The following is a 24,556-nucleotide window of genomic DNA, read 5'->3' as shown; positions in this document are numbered from 1 at the left end:
TTCTATATTGTGAATATTCAAAGCTTATTTGTTTGGGGTGAGCAAGGTGCATTGGACTGACAGGCCTGGGGCTTGGCACAAAGAGAGCTATGTCATCTTGATAGTCAGACAAAAGGTCGACCAGCTTCTCGATGGGCTGCAGTTAGAGTTTGAGGTCTGGAGCTACCTTTCAGTGTCCCCTCTGTGGGGACACCTATTCTTCCTGTTTAAGAAGGTCCCACTTTAGCTCACCATAGAGAAGCTATGGGGACTCTGCCGTCATCCAGTCAGAACGTTCACAGATTCACTCTACTACAGCCTCTTGGGTGTTGATGGCAGGAAACAACTTATCCATAGCAAGAATTACCATTAGGACTAATTTCCCCGTGCTGGGATGCAGGGTACTTTCTAATAATTTTTAGCACAGATGATTCATTAGGCCCTATAGGAAGGATGAAGCTGGTTCCATCATCCACAGCAGAATCCAGAATCAGAATCTCATGCAGTGTAGACCTCTGGGTTCTGCAGCTATTAGATGAGTCTCCTGATACCTCTGCTCTCAGGCTATGAGGGTCCCTAACAGCTAAGCTCCCTTCTTTGTGCAAATCTCAGTCCCTAACTGATCTGTATATCTGTGCAAACCAATCTTTCGCTGGGAGTGACTATGGCCTTTTCACAATCTGCAATGAGCCCAGCATCATTGACAGGACTCTCTAGAGTACTTGAACATGGTTGTCATTGTGTGTCCAACCTCAACTCAGGTAGCTGTGATTGGGAAAAGCAGACAAATGGACGTCAGAGGACCTGAATTATCTCCCATTTACTTGATATGCAGCAAGCCAAAAAGACTGACCTCATATTCCTGCATAAAATCAACCATATCATTTATGTCAATGATTTAAGAAAATTCAATGAAAGCCAAGGAATAAGAATGTCATTTAAAACTATAAGAAGCTGTACAAGAGTTAGGCATTCCTATTTTTTTTGTGTGTGTCAATTGCTATTGAGGAAATTCATCTATGTAGAATGCCTGAGTACTTGAAATATAGCTGGTGTTTATCAAATATGGTTTTCCTTTATCTGTCATTGAACTTTCAAACATGTTCGTGGCCAATTTCAGAAGTTCTCAACTTTGCATACTGGGATCACCTAAAGAGTTTTTAAAAATACTGATTCCTGGACCTTATTCCCCCCTAGACGCTGCTTTAACTGCACAAGGAGTGATGCCAGACACTATAATTTTAAAACTCCCTGGGTGATTCTAATGTATGGCCAAGTTTAAGGACCACTTGAGCCTCGGTGCTGAAAATATAGTCCTCAGGCCAATCGTAGTGACATTGCCTGAGAACATGCTAAAAATGAAGAACCCCAGGTCTCATCCCAGAATCAGCATTACATTTAAATGGGTTCCCTAGATGACGAGGTCCATTCCAATTTGCAAAGCACTATATAGATCTACAGGGTTGGAAAGACTTTTTTCAGATGACTGGATCATGTTGCACCTGTTGGACCTTTGGTCTTTTGACTCTCCTGAGTGATATTAAGACCTGTCATCATTCCTCTGATTTAAAGGAAGGCTGAGATAATAAATGGGGTCTGAGATTACAGGGATTCAGCTTTATTCTGGGACTCGGCCAGACCTCCCAGGGTTCTCCCACTGATTCTACAGTCACACAGTTAGAACTTTGTATGTTGAGCCTGCTTAAAAGGAAATGATCTGGGTACTTGAGAAATCTTTTGCTCTTTGAGAGCTTTCCTATTGAATTTCCTGGTTTTTCTAAGACCAAATCAGAAAGTGCCCTTCTAAGTCTCAGTGAGTCCAGGATTTACCTTAGAAAAGGGAAGACAAACATCTATTGGATTGCTGAGTCCCATTATCCCTTTTCACAAAAGAGATGGAAACTGAAAATCTTGGAGGCATATGGATGTGGGATATGAAGATGTTTAATGGGAACCTACAGGAAGGTTTCTCAGAACAAACTGGTGAGTGTTCTATAATGTGAAGCTAAGACCTGTGGAAGCCCAAATGGAAATATTCATGTTTGCCTTTATTCATCAAATATTCATCTTACTTTGAAAGATGCAGATGGCATGTGCCCAATATCTAAGATGGTCCTCTTTTATTGACGATAAGATGTCACTTCCTTTAGGTCTATGCTTAAATGTCAGCTTATCAAAGAGGTTATCTCCCTGACCACCTATATAAATTACACTCTCCAAGACTCGGTTTTCCTCCTCTATCCTGCTTTATCTGTCTCCATAGTACTTGGGTGACATATTGCACATTGTCTGACATGCCCCGTAGAATGTAAAAAATCCACAAAGGTAAGGACTTTGTTCTAATTGTTGTTGTACCCAAGCACCTAGATCAGGGTCTGACTCAGTGGGTATTGAATAGTATTTTTGATCCAATGTTGAATGAACTGAAGGGGAAGAAGGAGAAGGGAGGGAGCACCTATCATTCACTTATCATAAACCAGGCCCAAGCTGGTACTTACATATTTTACTTCTTTCTTATAACATATTACAGAGAAATGAACAAGAGAATTGAATAAAAATTGCCCCAAATTGCAAATTTACAAAATAGCAGAACATGAATCAGGATTTTAACATATACCTCTTTGGTTCTAAATAGCATGTGCCTTCTGCTACAGCAAGGCACAAGCTGATAGGAATACCTTCATGTTCATAAGCAGTAACAACTTAGGAAAGGGCAAGTATCTTTATACTCTGGATTTTCACCCACACTTAGCAAGGTTAAATTGTACAACTTCATTAACTCTGTGTGGAGCCTAAATGACTAGCGAGATTAAATGGACAAATACTTAGCACTTGCTTGGAATTTAATAAATGTTGCCTAGATAAATGCTAGGAGAGAGAAGGAAAGGCAAGGAATTATAAATACATCACCTAAACTGGAAATATATGTTTCCTGATCTTTTTTTAAGAGAGAGAGAGAGAGAATTTTTTAAAAATATTTTTTAGTTTTTTCAGTGGACACAATATCTTTATTTTATTTTTATGTGTTGCTGAGAATCGAACCCAGTGCCCTGCGCATTCCAGGTGAGCGCACTATCACTTGAGCCACATCCCCAGCCCTCCTGATCTCTTTTTAAAATTGTTACATAAAATTTTTTAAAAGTATTGAGTACAATAATGAGGAGTTTGAATTTATCAGATCCAGGGACCTGTGTGAAACACTTGCTTAAGCTTAATGAAATATGGGTGTGTTAGACATTATTTTGTTGCTATGACAAAATACCTGAGAAAATTAACTTAAAAGGAGGAAATGTTTATTTTGGCTCATAGTTTCAAAGATTTCAGTCCATGGCTACTTGGACCCATCACTTTAAGCCTGTGGTGAGAAAGAACACCCTAGTCAAGAGTGCATGGTGGAGCAAAGCTGTTGGTCTCATGGTGATCAGAAAGCAAAAAGATAGAAGAAGGGGACAGGAGTACCAATATCCCCTTCAAGGTCATGCCACAATGACCTTGACCACAATGACTAAATTCTTTCTACTAGGCTTCACTTCCTCTGTTTCTACCACATCCTAATAGTATCACAGGCTTGCAACCAACCCTTTAACTCATGAAACTTTGGGAGACATTATAGAACCAAATTGTAACAGTGGGTAAAACAGAATTTTGTCAACTAGGGAATACACACACACACACACACACACACACACACACACACACACACACCACAGATATATGCATATTCATTCACACACACACATATACATATATAGACATAAATACACATGGGCAGAAACTTCTAGGCTCTGTAGGGCTGACCTGTATTCTGAACCTATTTAGCACTGGCAAATGTCCCAGTGATTGCTTTTCCAAACCTCAAGGCAAAACAAAGTTGCTGGAGTCAAGTAGATCTACAGATGGAGAGATGTGGGAATACTGGGCAGAGAATAGCAACACACACAGGATTTGGATATTTTTTCCAACTGCTCACTGCCCCCAAAGATGGCACTCTTGAAACTCACACCTGCTCCACTCTGAAAAATCAGATGAGGTCAGGCTTATTTTGGTTTGGCTTTGAGAACGAATCCTCATGTGGAGCCCATGCTGTCCCAGGAGAGACTCACTTTTAAACTGCAGTTCGTGGTAAAGTCCCAGAGCTGTGGAGCTATTAGAGGAGCATTTTGCTGGACACTGTGAAGTAAGGCAACTAATGTTTGGAGTGAGATGGTGAACCAACAAGAAGTGCTGTTATAAGGGCATGGATTGAGTTGACTGTAGTTAAGTTCTTCCTCCTAGGTATAGAATTAATAAGGAATAAAGATTCTACAAAATAGAAGACACACTGTTGATGCATTAAGTGTTTAGACCACTGGAACATTCTCATTACTCCACCCTGGGAAATGCCCATTACTACTCAAGACCAAAGAGGGTAACTAGTCATCATATTTCTGAGGTAGACCTCTGCCAGAGTTACCCATTTTTAGATGGGGACACAAGGTCTCAAGAAAGTCATCATCATGGAGATAACGGTAAGTTTTATTTTGTAATATAAAGTACTCCCATCAAAAGTAAGGTAGAAATCAGTTTTAGAATCACAAGAGTTTTCTTTAAACCAACTGGCCTCCTCTCTTGCTGTCTGTGCTGTATAGGCTAGTGAGGAGTGTAAATGACTTAGTGCTTATCTAAAAATGACTTGTTCCACCTAGAAAGCCATCCCCCTGAAGTATTGAGCATGTCTAAAGTAGCCTCTGAGACTTCCCTAGTTTATGAATTGAAAGCAGTAGGCCAGAATTACCCAGATAGCAGTTTCTGTTTGGACAGCCACATGGGAAGATGGCCAGTGTGCCATCTTGCAGTGCTGTGGGTAGGGAAGCCAGGGCCGCTTCTGTGTGCCCGAGGTGCCTGGTTCCAGGAGCTCCCTCCTGCTGCCGAGTACCCCAAGCCAGGCAGGCCTCTCCTCCCCATCTGCTGTGTGCTGGGTGGGCCAAGGGAGCCAACAGGTCGGCCCTTACACGCTCACCTGCCTCTGCCTCACACTGACACACACACACACACTCTGGCTCAGGATATCAAACCATCGGTGAGCGTGACCAAAACCCCCCCAATTTCTCTATGAAGGAAATGAGATCTTTCCCTGAATTCAGGAAAAAGTGATTACAACACATAAATCAACAACCACTGACAGCACCAAGCAGTGTAGGAAGCCCAGGCTTGAAGGTTCAGACCCTCCTTGGTTTGAGTCTTTGTGCTGGCTGTGTGGCTGCAGGCAGGTCACGTAACTCCCCGAGACTGTGTTTGTTCTTGTTTGGTTTGTTTTGCAAAATATAAACCACAATATGTTCCTTCCTCCTAGGACATCTTATGATGATAAGAGGTGTTTGGCATGTGTAAAGTGACGTCACAGGCTTGGGGCTCAGTGGAGGGCTGATCTTGAACTCATCATGGATGTTTGAGCCCCTGAATCCTACAGCTCTCTGTGCACGTTAGTTATCCATGATGTCTGCTGGCGTTAGCAGATGCTATCAAAATGAACACCAGCAGACATTTTGTAAAATTCAGCCAAGCAGTAACAGGCCCCTCGTCTGCTTTATTAATGTGCACAATGGGAGAGAAAAGTCAAGGTTTCCTTCATCTGGCCATTATTTTAACATTTAGGCGATCTCTCCATAAAGAATCCACCCCACCTCCCTTTTAACAAAGACACCAACTATGAAAGCTTAATCTAAAAAGGGATGAGTTCTCTCTGCCTCCAGAAAGTTACTAAATCCTGCGTGGGAGAGGGCATTTCCTGGGCATGTTGGGATTCAAGCTGCAGGACTTCATTTTAAAAGGCTTTTGAGCATAGACCTCTGCTGAGAAAAATTGGAAAAGGACATGGACTAGCCCCATGTCTGTCAAATCAATCTTTAAATTTTATTTATTTTATGTCTTTGCAGTACTGAGGATGGATCCCAGGGCCTTGCTCATGATAGGCAAATGCTCTATCACCGGGCTATACCCCCAGTCCTAAGATAAAATATTATCTTAGGTGTTTTGTGGTTTCATTTTTGATAGTCTTGGGGATCAGATTAATTTTTTTTTAAATCCCATGCAACAGTATTGTTAGTATAAAATTAAAAACCCAAACAAAACCCCTGGTCCCAGGGACAGTCTGTCCATTTGGACATCACAAACTGCTACACAATCAAAGGTTATGATTGCATGTTGAGACAGTAGAGCCGAGGTTCTTCGCCTATGTTCCCAGGGCCAGGTGCATCCAATACCTGGGACCTGGTCAGAAATGCATTCAACTTGGGTTTTGTCCAAGACCTGCTGGATCAGACCTCCGGGGTAGACCACTCCGGGTTGTTATCAGCCTTCCTTCCTGGAAATGCTGATGTGCACTCACTTGTGTTTGAGAACCATAGGCTTAGCAAAATGGGATCGGCCCTGTAATGAATTTATAGGGAATAAACGTTCATTAAACACTGGCATACGTGTTACTCCTGCAAGCATTAGATTTCTTTCTTTCTTTCTTTCTTTCTTTCTTTCTTTCTTTCTTTCTTTCTTTCTTTCTTTCTTTCTTTCTTTCTTTCTTCTTTCTCTCTTTCTTTCTCTCTTTTTTCTTTCTCTCTTTCTCTCTCCCTCCCTCCCTCCCTCCCTCCCTTTCTTTCTTTCTTTCTCTTTCTTTCTCTCTTTTTTCTTTCTCTCTTCCTCCCTCCCTCCCTCCCTCCCTCCCTCCCTCCCTTCCTTCCTTCCTTCCTTCCTTCCTTCCTTCCTTCCTTCCTTCCTTCCTTCCTTCCTCTCTTTCTCTCTCTCTCTTTCTTTCTTTCTTTCTTTTTAGAAAATTGAAGGCCAGAGAAGTTGTAACCTTTTCAGTCTCACAGCTGATACACAGGAGAGGCAGGGTTTGGGTCAGGTGCCTTGGAGGACCTCACACAGAGTAGATGTCACAGTCAAAAGCCTGGGCTCTGGGGCTAGTGTCCAGGTTGAAATCCCAGGGTGGGTGAGGGCTCTGTGGGTCTGGAGCATGTTGATTAAGCTCTGTGCCTCTATTTCCTCAACTGCAAACCTCTACCACAGGAGAATTTTGTGAAACTTCAAAAAGATAATTCATGGAAGGTAGTCAGGGCAGTTGCTGGCACAGTGAACACCTAACAAATTCTATTTTCATTGTGGCTGTTTTACTGCCTCTCAGTCTGGTGGGTGCCATAAGCACACAGCATAAGCACTCGGGTCCCTCCCTAGGTGTAGGTCAAGGTGATGGTCCCAAAAGTGCTAATAAAAACAAGCCACATCCTCCCCCTCCCCAAAAGCTCTTTGAGGGACCACTTATTCCATCCCTGAGAAACCTCTATAGTCTTGATTCTCATAAAATAGCTGCTGTCTTCCCTCAACCAGACTCCTTCTGGACCCATCACGTGCCAACTGCCCAGCCAGCTATACATAGCCCAGGTCCAATGTGAGGGCAGCCGCCAGTGACAGGAGATTACCGGAGATAAACGTCAGCTCTCTGGTTTCAGAGGAGGGCACACAGTTGTTGAAAAGTTTGACATGTTGCCAGATGGTATCAGGGACAGTGGGTAAAAACAGCCATTTGGCTCTTGGCTTCCGTGGAAAGAGCAGGATGGCAGCCAGAGTATTTTTAATGACTGGCCTGGGGGACATTCACTTGGAGCAGAGATCTGTGATATTTCCCCCTCAGGCATCTCAGTTCTTGATTTTTTATTTTTATTTTCAGATTCTTGCCTCTATAGAAAGTAATCCCCACCCACCTGCCTGGAGTAAGGGACGTCCTCCTCTTTCTTTGCAGCTCCATCCCTCTCTCACCTCCCCTCTAATCAGGAGGGAAATTAGTCTTTTCTACAAAGGCCAATCTTGGCAAGTGGTACAAATGTCACTTTCTTCCTCCCTGGATTCATTCTCCCTCTCCCCGGATTAGGGCTGATAAATTCCATGAAGGGACTGGACTTGGAAGACATGGGCATATTGGATGTGCTGTCCTCTGAGGTCCAGGGGACAGTCGGGCAGCACAGGGAGCCATGTGTGTTCCCCCCTCCCTTCCTGGGCAGACTTCTTGAACAAGTGACCCACACCTGCTCTAGCCTGTCCTTGCCACCCACTTGACTGCTTAGCTCCCTGTGCTTTGGCTTTGGTCCCAGCCCTTCTCTACAAGGTCACCCATGACTTACCAGTCCTGAAAGGAGTCACCTCATGGGGGGTCCCATGCCTCCTGGTCGGCCTGACATGTGACACGACTACTGGCTCCTTCGTGACGTTGGAGTCATGGGGGCACAGTGATCCCTGCCTCCTCCAGCTTCCCCAAAGCTCCTCTCTTGCTCCCGGGCAGGCTCTTCTTCGTGTGTGTTGGCCTTCAAGATGGCAGGCCCTCGATCCTGTGGCTTTCTCATGCACTTGCCTTCCAAAGACGTCGCCGGCCTCATGCCTCCAGCTCTGACTTCCACAGATCTGTTTGGGGCCTCCCTCCCTTCCTAGCTGACACCCCCAGCTCTTGGCTGGACCTCTGTGACCACGAACTCACTGCATCCGAATTGTCACTGTTTGTCCTTGACTCCATTCCCTGGTTAGAGGCCCTGACATCATCTTGCCTTCTCCTCCCCTTGGTTCTAGATCCCTTTCTCTCTCCAAAGCCAAGGCGGAGCCATCAGGTCTGACCGACAGCGTCACCTGCTCCAGTTACTTCTCCTCATGCCTCTGCCTTCGTCTGAGACCAGGGCCGTCTCCTGGTCAGATCATCGCATCCTCCTCCCAACTGACCACCTTCCTTCCCTCTCCCCTTTCTCTCTGTCTGGTCTGTGCCCTCAGATTCACCTTCAAATGAGTTATATGGTTCTTTCAATCAGACAACTCCCCAATCAGAATTCCCAGTCCTTAATATTCAGGGTCCTCATGCTTTTTTCCAATATGTCTTAAACACAGGACTCCTTTCAGTTCCCCCAAATATATTCTGCTAAAGTTGAGTTGCTCCACCTGAGTCAATCAGCCTGATCTCCTACAGCCCCCTGCACAGTCCCATCTCCAAACCTTTGCTTATGTCCTTTCTTCTTCCTGGGATGCCTGTGCTGCTCTCCTCTGCCCAGCCACCCATTCTTCTCTCAAGATCTTACTGGCCTCAGCCCTTCCATGAAACTTCCCCTTTCATTCATTCATTCATTCATTCATTCATGACTATTTGTTTTTTTAATGTGCTCCATTCCAATACTATCCTAAGTGCTAGAGAGAGCATGGAGAGAAAGACAGACACAGATATACAGCTCACTAGGCTTCAACATGGACAGTTGATAGGCCATCACGGCAATGAACGAATGGGTACTTACAAACTGAGAAAGAGCTGCAGGGGGAAAGGCCAGAGTGACACCGTTAGGGCTAAAAAGAGCACCCGATTGAAGATGGGAGTCAGGGAATGCCTTTTGGGGAACTGAGGCTTATCTGTGGATTTCAAGGATGGCTGGAATTGAAGAAATGGCGGGGCCCGGGTGGTAGTGCAGAAGTCCTCTAGATAAGAGCGAAGGGCGTATGTTAAAGCAGAGTGTGTTTTTGTGACTTAATATGAATTTGGGCAGCTGAGCCTGTGACCAGACCTAGGGCTTGGGAGCAAAGCTGAATGAGGTGATCCCATGCAAAGACTAGAAGCAGGAAAGAGCTCCAATTTTGAGGAGCTGCAGAAGAGTGTATTAAGTAAGATAGAGAGTGTCCCCTGCTCCCAACGAGGCTGGTGCAGTGGTCAGCTCCACCAGGCAGGACCTTTGGGGGGATTTTAGATCCACCCTGAGAGCGTGGAAATCAAATCCACAATACTTATCACAGCCCTCTAGACCCTGTGTGATTTGACCTCCTTATCTCCGTATCCCTTATTTTCTGACCTCATGCCTTACCTTCATCCCTTGTTAAATCACAAGATCCTCACAACTGACATGTGTCTTACACCTTACACATTTTTGTTTTGTAAACTCCCTGGAACATAGTGGGTCCCCAGTTGATGAGTGTGACTCTCTTTCCATTCTGATAATTTAGACTTTGGTAGTTTTGAATTAGCACAAGATCCAGAACCTTATCCAGTTGCCATAATATTTAGAAGGAAATGTAGCATCCATTGAGAACTTACTGCATTGTTAAGATGAGTGTCAAGAACTTCACCTGCATTATCTCCGTTTGTCTTCAAAAGAGTCCTATGAAATAGATATTGCCATTGTCCAAAATTGACAGTGGAGTCACAGCAAAGGCTTCTGACCAAGTAAAGAATTCAGGTCTCTGATGCCAAGTTCTGTGTTATTAACCACTGGGACCCATGGGGTATTCATTTAAAGATGACATTTACTTGGATCTCATCATTACAGAGGAGCAATAAATACTTACAGAATACAATATAAGGGAGTAAGGATATACTGCAAACATCCCCTTCTTCACTATTGTGATGCATGTTATTTATGCAGAACTTTATGAAAAGTCATTTTTGTACTTAAAAAAATTATGGATTGTTAAAGCAAATCTTCATGTTTTTGGAAGGACTGAACACAGTACCAATGCTCAGGTGTTTCACATTATCAACCAGTAGACAAGCCCATTTTCTAGGTTGGATCCATCAGGTAAAACTGAGAAGTAACCAACAGGCCAAAAAACAAAACCAGCAGACGAATAGTTGCAAATTAACCCAAGAAAACTGCAATCATGACTGGAGAGTATTCCAGGTTTCTGGGCATTTAGGAAACATTGACTGTACCTTTGCTTCTCCTCATACTCAAAGAGTAACTCTTAGTCATGGTTTCTGGTGAAAAATTGCTTCTTGCCCCTTTAGCTGACAAGCCCTTTGAACTTGTGAAGCACTCAGCTCCACTCATCCATTTATCCACAAGTGTGCTGAGTGTCTCCAGAAAACTGTGCAAGATATAAAAGAAGCACACAGCAGACTCTCTCTCCCAGGGAGGAAAGAGTCACAATTCAGAAGAGACTTCCACCCAACTCTAACGATTACAAACTGGGTACCCAAGTGCTGTCCCTGTGATGGGATATTGAAATTCCAGAAAAGAGAATGAGGTGAAAGATGAGCTTAGAGTTGAGCTTTGCAGCCAAGGGTGGCCAGGGTTGGCAGTCACCTGAGTGTGGTGAGACTGGATTGCAGGAGAGAAGTAAGCTGGAGACTTATGGCTGGAGTAGGGTGGAGACAAGGTCAAGCCCAGTGTGAGAGACAAACAGTCCAACAGGGGACCCTGGTCCTGAGGGATCCAGAAGGCCCCAGGTTTTCACCATAGCCACTCTCTATACCCAGTCTCAAGGCACTTTACAGTTGCTGCCAGCCCTGGCCACACTGAATTCAGGCCCAAGAAGGGTGCTGCAAGGGCTGATGGCAGTGATGAGCTCAAATGAACAGGCTTTGGGCCTAGTAAGGGTGGGAGATGAGAGTGACCAGAGGCACTAGATGGTATGTGCATCAGGGTGCTGAGGAAGAGGTGGGCAGGACTCGGCTGATGTGGCCTGCTGGCTATCTCTAATTGTCTGTTCTGTCTATCTATACAGCACAGGACAGTGTTTGGCCAGGCTTAGTTTGCCAGGAAATCAGGAAAACTGAACTGAGTTAATCTGAGATAGCACCTCTTACTCATATAGCCTCAGAAGTCACATGAAGTATCAACACGGTAACTAGAAGACCATGTTCTGCATGCCTAAGAGAGACACATTTGTATTTACCTAAAAATAAACAAAATGTGGATAGCATGGACCTAGGGGAAGTCTGAGTTCAATTCCTTGTTGTATTCTTAGAGTTAATTTATTTTCCTTCTTGGATGTCATTCTTCCTATTAGTACCACTCATCTCCTGCACCAAAAGTAGAGAGGCCAAAGGAGCCAACATGGACTCGTACAGTGACATAAAAGAGCACTATGTCATATCACTTTTGGATGAACCAACAAGGTTAAAAATGTTTTCCAAGTGTGGTTTGAAGATCTGATGCATCAGAATCTTGGGGTGTGGTAGTGTGGTTGATATAAATGTGAATTCCTGAACCTCAGCCCAGCTCTGTTCTTTACTCTCTGGTGCTAAGGCCCAGGAACCCCTATTAACCAGTTCCCCAGCTGATTCTTATGCACACTGAAGTTTAAGAACCACTGTCAGAGGCTCATGCTCTGGAAACAGGAAACCTACCATATCAGAAGGCCTTTAAGTCTCATCATTAGAGGCTTTGAATGATAGACAAAGGAATATTTAAGTTGAGATTTCTTCCAGCACTAAATAGGACAGAGTGACTTACATTGAAAATCAGCCATTAAAATAACTTTGATAGATTCAATGCAGCAGTCTACAGAGCCCAGGGACTTTACAAAGAATGCACCTGTTTAGGCACTGCAAGAGACTGACATGAGCCCTTTCATACTAAGCTTCTAGGGTCCCAGCCAAAACCCAAGACAGAAGAGAAAACTACATGAGGGGCAGGGATGTCGTTTGTTCTCTGCCCCTCCATCCCTCCCTCCACTTTCAGGAGGGTGCTCTTCAGAGTGCTTCTCTGCACCCTGTCATGCAACCTTAACCTTAGAGAGAAAGGAATGGTTAGGAGCCAGAGATAAGGAAAAGGAGTGGGGATCAGGTGAGAAGGTGAGGGAAGGAAGCACAGAGAGGTAAGGAAAGACCTAAGGAAACTCAGGAGAGGAAACTCCAGGGAGGAGGTGCCAGGCTCAGTGAAAGAAGACGTGGGAATGAAACGGGAAATGAAAGAGCAGTCACAGAGCAGAGGGACATAGAGAGTGAGTTGTCACCCCAGGGTTAATATGCGGAGAAGACAAGAACACCCAAAGCCCAACTTATAAGTGGAAACATAGATAGATCAAAATGCAGCAGAATTGAAGCCTTTCTGTGAAAGATCCTGGTGAAGAAGATAAAAAGACAAGTGGGAGAAGATATTGATAAACCACCTATCAGGAAAAAAAAAAAGAGCAAATATTTAAGAACCCTAAAAGCAAGCCCAAAAACAAACCAATTCAAAAATGGGCAAAACACATGATCAGGTATTTCAGAGAAGACAGCATACATAAGGTGAATAAGCATATTGGAGAAAAATGTTCAAAATCATAAGCTATTAGAAAAATGCAAATTAAAACCACAACGAAATATCACTACACACATATCAGAATGACTAATATAAAACAAATAGTGACACCGCCAACTGCTACCAAGGATGTGGAGCTGAATCACTCACGCATTGCTCATGAGAATAGCACTCCAGAAAGCGATCTGAGAGTTCCAGTAAAAACTAGACGTGAAACCACCATGTAACGCAGGCTATCTACTCCTAGTCATTTATCCCAGAGAACTTAAAACTAATATTTAACTCAAAAACCTTTACACAAATATTTATATCAACTCTCTTCGATATAATAATAGTCAATAACTGGAAAAAATGCAGACTAGCTTCCGTGGGTGAATGGTTAAACACAATGTTCCCATACACCATGGATTTCTCCTCAACAACTTGTTGATACATGCAGCAATACGAACCTCTAGATAACTACGCTGAGTGAAAGAAGACAATCTCTTTAGGTATTCTACGATTTCATTTACATAACATTCTTGAAAATGACAAAATTATAGAAGAGCAGAACAGATTAATTAGTGGTTTCCAGGGGCTAAACAGGAGATGGGGCAGGGGCCAGTGGATATGACTATGAAGGACAACAGAGAGGTCCTTATGGTGATGGAAATGTTCTATATCTTCACTGTAACCATGTTCAATCCAGGTTGTGTGATTGTACCTCAGTTTCATAAGATCTTACTATAGGGGAAAACTGGATAAAATGAATGAGAGATTTCTTTGCATTATTTCTTACAATTGCATATTAATCAATGACTTTTTTTTAAGCTTACCTTTAAAAAAGTAGTGTCAAGACCTGCGGGGGCGGGGGGAGGGGAGGGTGAAGCTCAGTAGTACAGCACTTGCCTGTCATGCGCATGATCCTGGGTTCAATTCCCAACACCACCACAAAAAGAAAATAGTATTGGTATTTCATGATCTCTCTGGTAACTTCACCTCAATTCTACCCCCATTTTAGTTAGATGCCAAGAATTAGATCTTGGTCAGTTGATCTCCCACAATACTTATGTCTATGGTTCAGGAAGATTAACTCTATGCCAGTCCTGCACTTGGTGTCGTCTTCTGTGCTGGTGTCTACCCAGAGCAGTTTCCAGCCACCTGTCCATCTAGTTCATTGCTGTACCTCCTCATCTTTGGGGCTGATGATCCCCCTGCCTGGGTTCATTTGGCAGCTGGGGAAGGGCTCAGGGCCCCTTAACAGATATCCATGGGGGTACAGTTACTCTGTTTCCTTTCTAATTCTCCTCTCTTCCAATTCAAAATGTATCTACCTTGATGACACAAAAGGGTATCTGACAGTGGTTACAGTCTCCCAAATCTTATATCATAGGTCTGTTCCTCTCATTTTCTGCCTTTGATTCTCAACATTTTGCGGACTCATCCTCCCCGGGGACAAGTATCGAGTCCCTTCGCTGCTCAAATAGGTCCGAATAGCAGAAGTCTGGAGGAGAACCCTCCTGTCAACATGTTGAAGTATTATCCTGGGGTATTTTCTACCGTCTCTCTTCCCTTAGCCCACTTATCCTCTTATTTGTCCCTTAGCTTGTGGCCCAGGTCCTGGAACATAAGGATATAGGCTTTGTGATGGTGGATGCCAAGAAAGAAGCCAAGCTTGCCAAGAAACTGGGTAAGTGTGATTTTTGAGATATATGAGGAAGAGACAAAGGTGTATTCTATTAAAAAAAAAGTATAGTTGCATTTATCCTTACATGCTAACTTGGACTATTTTTAAATACATGTAAAATGATCTTGCATAACTCATGGAAATCTATGCCTAAACTAAATCTCATCATATTAATCATTGAATGCATCTTTGTTATCAGTTTAACAGAAGGTTTCTGGTTTAGAAACTGACTCTAAAGACTCCAGCCTTTATTTCTAGCTCCTAAAACAGCTGAAGGCTTCTCCACCCTCTCTTGGAGAAAGCTACAGCTCTCTTATTCCATCGCTACTATTTTCTTGCCTCTTGGCTAAAGCAGCCAGCAAAAGATACTATTGATGGCTGTGACTCCAGGGCCCCAGGGGTTTCTAAATTTAAGGACAAGCCCCAGCTGGACATTATCACCAAGGATGAGGAGGAGGATTTAGGGGAGGTACGGTTAAGTGACTACAAGGTGGGAGCTATAATCTCTCATGTCAATATGTCATGCTTAAGTGCAAGTGCCCTTTAAGATTCTCACTCTACAATCCCAAGGAGAGAGGATATAGGTAACTCCTCTCGTTTCCAAACAGCCACACACACATGTACTGCCCATTTGGCATTTTCTGCATGACCAGTGAAGAATGGCTATTAAAAAAAAATAGCAGGAGGTTATAAAACAGGACCTTTGAAGAAAGGTTAATTGGATTTGGAGTAGTAAGCACAGAAAGAAAAAAAAAATAGCTTAGTGGTGGTTCAGGTACATGAAAGTTCGTTATCCTGGAGAATTACAAAAAAACAATTTTTTTTTCTATTTTATTTTCTAGAAAAGACTTAAATTATGGGAAACTACTTAGGTCAGACACAAGGAAGAACTCATGCCTAGAAAATGATAATGACTTATGAAGAATGCCTAGGATATCTCTTTCCCTGGAAAAATATTAAGGAATAGTTTTTTTTTTTCTCCTTGAGTATAGGAGCAAAATACATTGAACTGTTTTCCTAGAATCAAAATCAATTTTATGAATTCTGCCTCTTCCCCTGGTAGCGACTGAGTCCTAGTTGTCTCCTAGCCATTGTTTTAATAAGTATGTTGCATTTGGGAGAATTATTGGTAGATTTAGCTAGAAGAAACTGCTCGTATTCTAGCAATCTATAAATTCAGTTAGAACAAGATGGGCAAGAGTTAGTAAGTAAAAAAAAAAAAAAACAGCAAAAGTTGTGATAGGGCTTGGTCTGTCTAAGTAAACTGTTTTCTAGGCTCAGCGAGGAAGGGCTGAGGGGTAGTGAGAGGTAGAACACTTGCCTAGCATGCATAAGGCTCTGGTTTTAATCCCCAGCACTGTAATAACTCTATAAATAATAAATACAAAATTTAAAAACAAGCTCGCCTTGGGGGAATTGCAGGAGGTTTCTTCTGATGGTTTGATCCTTGGGGTCCACAGGATGTGGTCACACTTTGTTAATGAGCCCTTTTATCCTCAACCACTCTTCCATTGGCCGTAGTCCGGTCTTTGGTAACTGGTTCTGCTCAGGACAAAAAGTTTACTTAGACCTTTCAAGCCCCTTCATGTCTTTTGCTGTTCTATTCTTATGCACTCTTGCCCAGCTTGTTCTAACTACATTTGTAGATTGCTAGAACACTAGCATTTTCTTCTAGCTAAATTTACTGGACATTCTTTCAAACACAACATCAGCAGGACGCTGGCTGATGTTCCCTGTAGCCCCTTTCAAGATCAGCTATTGCCAGTCTCAAGGATACCTAGCACATTGCTCCTTTTTATTGATGAACAACGCTCTCTGATATGCCAAGGGTTCCTCAGCAATCCAGTCTTCCTGCCCCTGGAGGTTTGGCAGAAGAGCTCATTTGGAGAAAGCATTCTCCAACTAATAGAGAATTTGGAAAAAAATTAATGTAAGGAGTTAGGGATGCTCTGCCATTGGAATAAATACCAGCCTCACCTACTTACCATCACTGAGGGGCTGGAAATGCAGTTTTTCAACAAGCATTTGTTGAAGTACACAACAGTACACCAAGGGCACTGGAGGGTAGCAAAGAAGATGTAGAGCCGTCTTGGCTTTCATCTATCAGTGGAGCAAGGAAGACGTGCCTTTCAGTTAGAATAGAAATGCAGGCTGTCCACATGCATTTATGGAGTACCGATCAATGTGTATAGCTCTGTGCAAATCGCTACGACACCAAGAAGACAATGACCCTATCCTCAGAGAACCTGTTAAAGTGAGTACCTGCAAATGGAGCTGAGGGAAGATCAATAATGGCATGAGCCCTGTGAGATCGCAGTGGTGTTCTCAGGAAAAAAAAAAAAATGAGTCCTCAGCTCAGACCTGAAGGAGCTAATGAAGACAGGGTGGAGGGTGGCCCCGTGGAGGTCACCCCAGGCTTGGGAGCAAGGAGAACCTAAATGTCCAGAACCCTGCTCTGGGACTCTTCCTTTCCACAGCCTGTCATTTCAGCATGTGGGCAGGAAGCAAAGGGAACCATAAGAGTGGCCAGAGAGCAGGTCTCAAAGGAGAGGGTGTAGCCAAGGGAGGGTGGAAGACATAGGGTTGTCCCAGGGGCAGAGGGACTTGAACACTAGGCTAAGGAGCGAGGTGGGTAGTGTGTTAAATTTTTCCAATAAGGAGAATGATGTGGGACCAGCAGTGGTTTTTTGTTTGGTTTTGTTTTTAAAAAATGGTGGTAGGATAGAGAATAGATTTTTTCTTTTAAGTTAAAATACAGATGCAATTGTTCGTTCTTGGCTATTTCAAACTATGCCCACTTTGAGAGCCCTTTAGATGGGTTGTTTTGAGAGGACCTGTCCTTGGGTTAAGGCTATTTTCCACTAATCCCAATCCTGCTGCCACTCAGGGCCAATGTGGTGACTCTTCCTGCATCAGAACGACCTTATTCTTGGACCTCTTTGTATCTTCCAGGTTTCAATGAAGAGGGAAGCCTGTACATTCTCAAGGGGGATCGCACAATTGAGTTTGATGGCGAGTTTGCAGCTGATGTCTTGGTGGAGTTTCTTTTGGATGTGAGCATTTATGCACAGTGGTCTTGCATGGAGGGAGGTAAAGGCACATGGAAGAACAGGAGATGGTGAGAAGACAGGTTTCTCAGGCTTCACAAAAAAAAACTAAGGAACAATTCGATCCCCGTGCTAACTACTTTTCCTGGGATCTGGCCCCTAAATCTGTGATGAAAGGGTCACAGATGGGGACCATGCAGTAGTCACACAAGGGTTTTCTTACCAGTAGACATTGACGTCCACTGAAATTCCCTCAGCTGGGCTCCAGTGCTGCTGAGGAGGAGCTGGGGATTATGGGAGAGAGTGGGAAACCTGTCACTGGAAGAGAGAGGAGGGACCAAAAGGCTGAGCTGTCCCAAGTTTCCTCAGAACAGCATCAAGGAGAGGCAGGGAGCACTCAAGAGCCCCCCAAAATCACACTCACTCCCAGCAGAAGAGGTACTACAACCTCAGATCCATAAGCTCAGAGAAACCGGAGCAAAAGCTATAAAAATATTTTACTCATAGATAAACTCACATTTTCCATACCAGCCGTGGAGCTAAATGCTTTGGAACACAAATTCCGCAAGATAAAGGACCTACCGTTGAACCTCTGTCCATACTGATCATTCCTGGTCTACCAGATGGCATCCCGTGGTTTATTGCTTCCCGTCCACAGTCTGCAACTCAATTCTGACCTGTTCTCTCTCTGCCATCTTGATGTCACACCTATAAGCCCTGAAAAAGTTGAGAGAAATAGCATAATAATAACTCTGGACCACTATGGTGTCCCTTGCCCCTGCAGCTTTATCAATGAGGATGGGGCTTTGCAAATGAGTCTCTACCTGCTTCAAACAATAAGCCATGTGATTGACCAACATAGGTAGAAAGTCAGAGTTAGGGCAGACTTTATCCAGTCGAGGTTCTAGCTCTGTAAATCACAGATAATTCTGCTTTCAGAATCTGGCCTTGGTCCCCAGCTGACTATTCTCAAGTTAATTATAAGGTGGCCGGAAGCAGGAGCTGATGTTTCCTCATTCATATCCATGAGAGAAAAACCCCAACTCTGGCTTCTCATTGTTCCCTTAAGAATCCCAAACTTTCCCAGAGCCTCGTTGGGCCAGAAATAGGCCACATGTCCGTTCATGAATCAATAAGGGACAAGTGAAGTGATGGCAGGAACCCAAGTGTCCGTCAATTCATGAATAGATAAAGAAAATGTAGTGCCTCTACACAATAAAGTACTATCTAGCTTTAGAAAAAGAGAATTTGTTATTTGCAACAATATGGATGGAACTGGAGACCATTAAGCTGAGTGAAAGAAGCCAGACCCCCAGAGACAAATATTGCATGTTCTTGCTTATATGTGGAGCTGAAAGCCATTGAACGAAAAAGAAGCAGAGAGTAGCCTAATGGTGCCAGAGACTCCAGTGGGGGCGGGGAATGGGAAGATGATCAAATGGGGCCAAGCCTTGATCAGACAGAAGGAGTAAGATTTTTTTTTCCCTGTGAGATGCGTTGCATAGCATGGCAAGTACAGTAAATAGGAACAGGTTGTACATTTAAAAAATCACTAAATTTCAAATGTTCTCGTCACTTTTTGGGATGAGACAAACATATGAGGTGGTGCTTATTTTAATTAGCTTGATTTAATTATTTGGCATCATATCCGTCATTCATAACATCATTTCATACTCCACACATATATACAATCACAATTTGTCAATTTACTGTTAAATATATATATATTTTTAAAAGTGGCAATAGGAAAAGAATGGCCCCCAGAACGATCATCTCATTGTGTGTGTGTGTGTGTGTGTGTGTGTGTGTGTGTGTGTGGCATCTCAGGTGATCGAAGACCCGGTGGAGATCATCAATACCAAGCTGGAAGTCCAGGCCTTCGAACGCCTCGAGGACCAGATCAAACTCCTTGGCTTTTTCAAGAGTGAAGACTCAGAATGTAAGTTCCGTCCACCCCTGCCTGCGAGTCTAAAGGCCAGCTTCCCAGCCAGGATGTTAGATTCTCTTAATGGAGGATGCGTCTTCAGCATCTCTTTTGCTGGGCAGGATAGTGGTGAGGATCCCTCCTCTTCCCTGTGCAGGGGAAGAACGTTTAGGTAGGGCCATGTTCTCTGGCCATGATCTCTGGCCTTTCTCTCCGCAAGGAGAAAGCCCCTGTCCTCCACTTTCCTACCCATCCACCTTTCAGTTGGATTCTCCTCTAAATTGGGACACACCGTATGTCATCTCCCTGATGCTGGTAGTTCTTGTGGTCACCAGTTGGAGAGCTTCTCAGTCAACTGAGAAAGAATTAGAGGAAAATTTGGATGGGGATGGGCTTAGCAGCTGCTACCGACTGTGGAAACTGCTGGTCAAACCCACAGCTGATGACCAGGCTGCCAGATCCAGTGCCACCACACCCTTGGGCATATTCCTTCTGAAGGCTTTGTGGCCAGGTTTGGGGTGGGCACAGGAACTGAGCAGAGCATCACCACAGCCCATTCAAGGTTGAGATGTTGGTGGGTGGGAGTCAGGCAGACCAGGAGGAAGGGACCAGAAAGGCAGAAAGGGCAACTATTGAGTGCATTTTTTTTTAATAAAAATTGCTTTGGCAGTCTGGACCCAATGAACTGAGCCTTCTCCTTGTGTCTCAGCCTTGGAGAGAGGAAAATTGAGAGCAGGTGGGGATAAGGATGAGAGAATTTGGTAGCCTAGTACAAGTAGGAGGTGCAAATATGGTCTGCTTCTGACTATTTCTGGAAACCTCCAAATATTTTAAAATTATTTGCAAAGCTGTGTCTTTACTCAGTCTGCCCACTGGCACCCTCAGACACCTCATCAACAACAACCCACCTGTTTTCTCTCTTCCATGCCCCAACTTCACCCTCTTCTCACTCGCTTCATTAAAACCTCCATTCCCAGGGCTCAAAAGGGATGCATTCAGGGACAGTGCTAGCCAGAGAATTTCACCCCAGTCCTTTGGGCACTGACTGCTCCAAGAAGCTTCTCCCGTCCCCTTCTACTTTCTCCTCTTTGTATAATTTCCTTCTCTTTCCCATTTGCTGTTCGGTCCTTCCCTCTTCATCGTTTCCACCCTATGTTTCTCTCCTTGTCCATTGAGCTCAGGTGGCTGGTAAGGTCAAAGGTAAAGCTAAGCATGAGGAGCACCTTTCCTACCTTTCTTCCTCTGAGCTAATAATCCTAATAGCTCCATTTAATTAACACCTATCCTAGTCCAGGGCCTGAGCTAGGAGCTTCATACGGAGAATTTCATCATCACCATAAGTTGGTGAGGTAGTTATCACTGTATCTGCATTTTAATAATGAGGAAGGGGTGGAGCATAAAGAGTCAATGAACTCAACCAGGATCATGCAGCCAGTAGATGGTGGAACCATGATTCTAATTCCAGAACTTTAGAGTTACTAGAACTACTGGGTTATACTTTTGAGACTCCAAGGTCATGGCATACCAAAAATATGATAATGCTTAAAAGCACAGAATGAGGGTAAACTGGAAGGGATTGGGGCTTAGTAAAAAAAAAAAAAGGAGTTTACTTTCTTTATTTTATATAATAATGGTAGAAGGTAAAATAGGAAACACATCACCATATCACACTGTAAAAATTTTTCAGATAAAGTAATTTTTAGAATTTGAATAAGAATCTTGAGCTTGTTTCCAAGCATGAAGCCTTTTGATATCAAGCATTATGCTTGAAGTAGCAGCATGTAACTCCTGACCAAGGTTTTTAGTGAAGAGCTCTTCAAATTCTTGATAGTCACCACTGATAAGAGATTTGCTCACACATATAAATGGTGGCCAATGACTGGACAGCATTCATTGCTTTTTCTTTAACTGATGAAAATTCTTTCTTGCCTTTGGTCATAGTTCAGATCATTAATAATTAATAATAATAATTCAATCTCAGAGCATCCATTCAATTTGACAGCTATGACTCTGCTTTTAATTGACAAATATAATGTTCATATTTCTTGTGATGATTTGATTGGAATCCTTTTACATCATATTGTATATTTTGAAATAATAATAAAGCTTTTTCTTAGGAATTTATAGATACTATTTTCCTGGTCTTTATAATCATTCTTAAAATCTAAATAATAAAACTACTAGTAGGCCATTTTTTATTTCCTTTTTTAAGTGGAATTATTACTTCAGTATTGCTAAACATTTTCAGTACATTATATGTTTCACATGGGCATATTTTTAATTAAGTTCAGTAAAATGCTCTGCAAGATTCAGTGTTTTTCAAAGTCAATGATTATCCTCCAAAATTTTTCCAAAGTGAGCACAGTTCACAATTTAGTTTTTAATTCATGTCTTTGCTGATAAACTCTTAAGATTCTCCTTGGAGAGTTAGTTTGCATCACTGTGATACAGAGCAAGCGGGGGTTCTGAACCTGCTTCTTTACCAAAAGCTAAAACAGGAGGGTTTAATTGGTTTGGATGTTAAGTCACTTTCTTTTTTTAATTTACTTTTATTTTTTTGAGACAGGGTCTCACTAAGTTGATTAGGACCTTGTTAAATTTCTGAGGCTGGCTTTGAACTTGAGATCCTTCTGCATCAACCTCCCAAGTTGCTGGGATTACAGGGGTGCACCACCATGCCCAGGGAGGCACCTTCTCATTTTATGTGCAGTTCAGACTCCTAGGCAAAGCTTTATATGACAGAGCTTTTCTGTGAACAAATGTCACAGATTCTCCAGATCCTCAGAAAGAACTATGTGTAAGCCTTAACACCTTCTCGTTGCTGTAGTTGCATCATTAGTGAACTGCCGCAGTCTGGCTGGGCACAATTCAGGAGCCACTTGTCAAAAGAAACTAACTTTATTTTTAGAACTACACACGACAAACAAAACAGCTCCTCAGGAAAAAACCCTCAGAGCCCAACTGCCACCACCGGCTTCCCACAAGCCTCTCACCCACACCAAACTCCCCACCTCCCACAATCCTCCTGCTCTTGAGGCCGATTGGCTGGGTCGCGTGAGCGGAGCCAAAGAAGTCCCCCAATGAGCAGCTCCGTGGTCTGAAAGGGCAGGGAAACAGCCCAATGAGCAGCTCCATGGAGGAGCCAATCAGCTAGATGTTGCTGGGGCCGCTGTGAGCCAATCATCAGCCGGCAGCTGGAAGTTTGCTGGGGCCCCTTTGGCTGTGGCTCTCAACAGTGAACAAACTAGAAGTTTCCCAAAATATGTTGAGATGGCATTCGTCTACCCTTTTGAGTATTTCATGCCTCAAAACATGGTTTGATTCTTCTTTATAAGACAAAAGATGTTATCTCAAGCATCTCTCTTCAAGGTTTCTAACTGGTGCAATTAGCCACACCCAGCTACTCAAGTCTGATATACTAATATCCCAGTGTGAAAAAACCCTGAGAGAAGGGGGACATGAGGGAACCCTAAGTCTTCGGTAAGCTAGAGGTTGAGGGATGAATGTTCAGGATTATTGGACCCTGGACAGAGCACACAAGAAGACCAGGTGTTCTGGAAGACAAGTGCTAAAAGTTCAACCACAGTTTGAATCACCAACCTGGCGAGTCACCTTGCTCCATCCTTCATCCCAGAGCCCGTTGGATCTCCAAGAGAAGAGGCTCCTGACACAGGACCAGTAAATCCTTTCCATCAGAGTCTGAGTTTGAGAGACTCACTGGGAACCCTAGGGAAGTGGGAACAGGAGATTCTTAAGGTGCCCTCCCTATCTGTCTCCTCATTCTTCAAATGCCCTCACCTGTTCTCTCCCCCTGAACCCAAACCTCTAATCCAGTTATCAGGCTGCAGGGCATCTTTCCTGACTTCCCTTTACTGTGGGGGATGGGGTTGGATCGTATCATCAGTACCAGTGTTCTTGCAAATCTTCAGCCCCGTCTCCTGTGCATGCGGCTGTCATCTCCATTAGAGCAGCTGTCACCCTGCACCGCAATTCTTTAAAGCATCCATAGCCCTCCCTGGGGCTTTTAAGATCAGTCTTTTTTTTTTTTTTTTTTAAAAAAAAAAACTCATCTTCATATCCCCCCTTAAACCAGCATTATTCTCAAAATATTTTTTGATAGGATCTTTAAAAATCCTGCACGGTCCCAGAATCCTATCAAAAGCTACACTCCTGATGGATAAAGGATATGGAATTCCATGAAATGGAAGAAAGTTAATCTTGTGAAGAATAAATCATAAACTCAGGGAGTCTCAGGATTATTAAATTTATTTGGAACAACCACTGCCACTGCCGTTACCATCACCCACACATCTAAGACTCCAGTGTGGGTATCTTTACCGAGTACCTGCCTCGTTGTACCAGGGCACAGCATCCCCACATCATATGGGCATGCATGCCTACCTTGACCAGTTTGGACTCAAATTTAGGACCAGAGTCAAGCAGAGGCTTGATTAAATTTAAATAATTCTCTCAAAAATGATAGGAGGGAGAAAAAAGAAAACTTTAAAAAATAATAAAAATAAAAGGAAAGAAAGTTAAAACTCAACCGAAACCTATACTCCCGCTTTAAGAAGTTTAAAATACCTTGTGTGATGACATTTTTGATTGAGATTACATCACTTAGGTGAATTTCCTTTTTATCAGGGCTCATTTATATATAGCTAACTGTACTCTGTCTAGTCAATGCATAACTAACAGCTCTTCAAGTGTGGACTTTCTTTTGACTTTTACATTTTTTTTTTTTAATCTCACTTTTCCCTCTCTTTCCTGTTTCCTGCTTTCCATCCAAAAATCTTCTTTATAGTATGGTGAAGAGACCTTTTCTTTGGCAATTGAGTGCCAGTCAATTCAAACATATTGGAGAAAATATGGGTTTAGATAGCACTCAGTAACTAGCTATCTAAATAATACCTGTTAAATAATT

At 43.2% G+C, this 24,556-nt stretch overlaps 1 protein-coding gene across 1 annotated transcript in view; it reads left to right on the top strand.

The window, feature by feature from the left end:
- Window positions 1–24,556, top strand: part of Casq2 (calsequestrin 2) — a 68,328-nt gene that overhangs the window by 7,474 nt on the left and 36,298 nt on the right. The window contains exons 2-4 of the mRNA XM_026394126.2: window positions 14,580–14,664; window positions 17,614–17,714; window positions 19,536–19,647. Coding sequence (XP_026249911.1) covers window positions 14,580–14,664; window positions 17,614–17,714; window positions 19,536–19,647 — 298 coding nt within the window. The remainder of the gene's footprint in view (window positions 1–14,579; window positions 14,665–17,613; window positions 17,715–19,535; window positions 19,648–24,556) is intronic.

The sequence above is a fragment of the Urocitellus parryii genome, chromosome 11, assembly GCF_045843805.1.
Source record: "Urocitellus parryii isolate mUroPar1 chromosome 11, mUroPar1.hap1, whole genome shotgun sequence".
Classification (NCBI taxonomy): domain Eukaryota; kingdom Metazoa; phylum Chordata; class Mammalia; order Rodentia; family Sciuridae; genus Urocitellus; species Urocitellus parryii.
The sequence above is the reverse complement of the archived record's forward strand: the minus strand, read 5'-3'. Positions and strand labels throughout refer to the sequence as shown.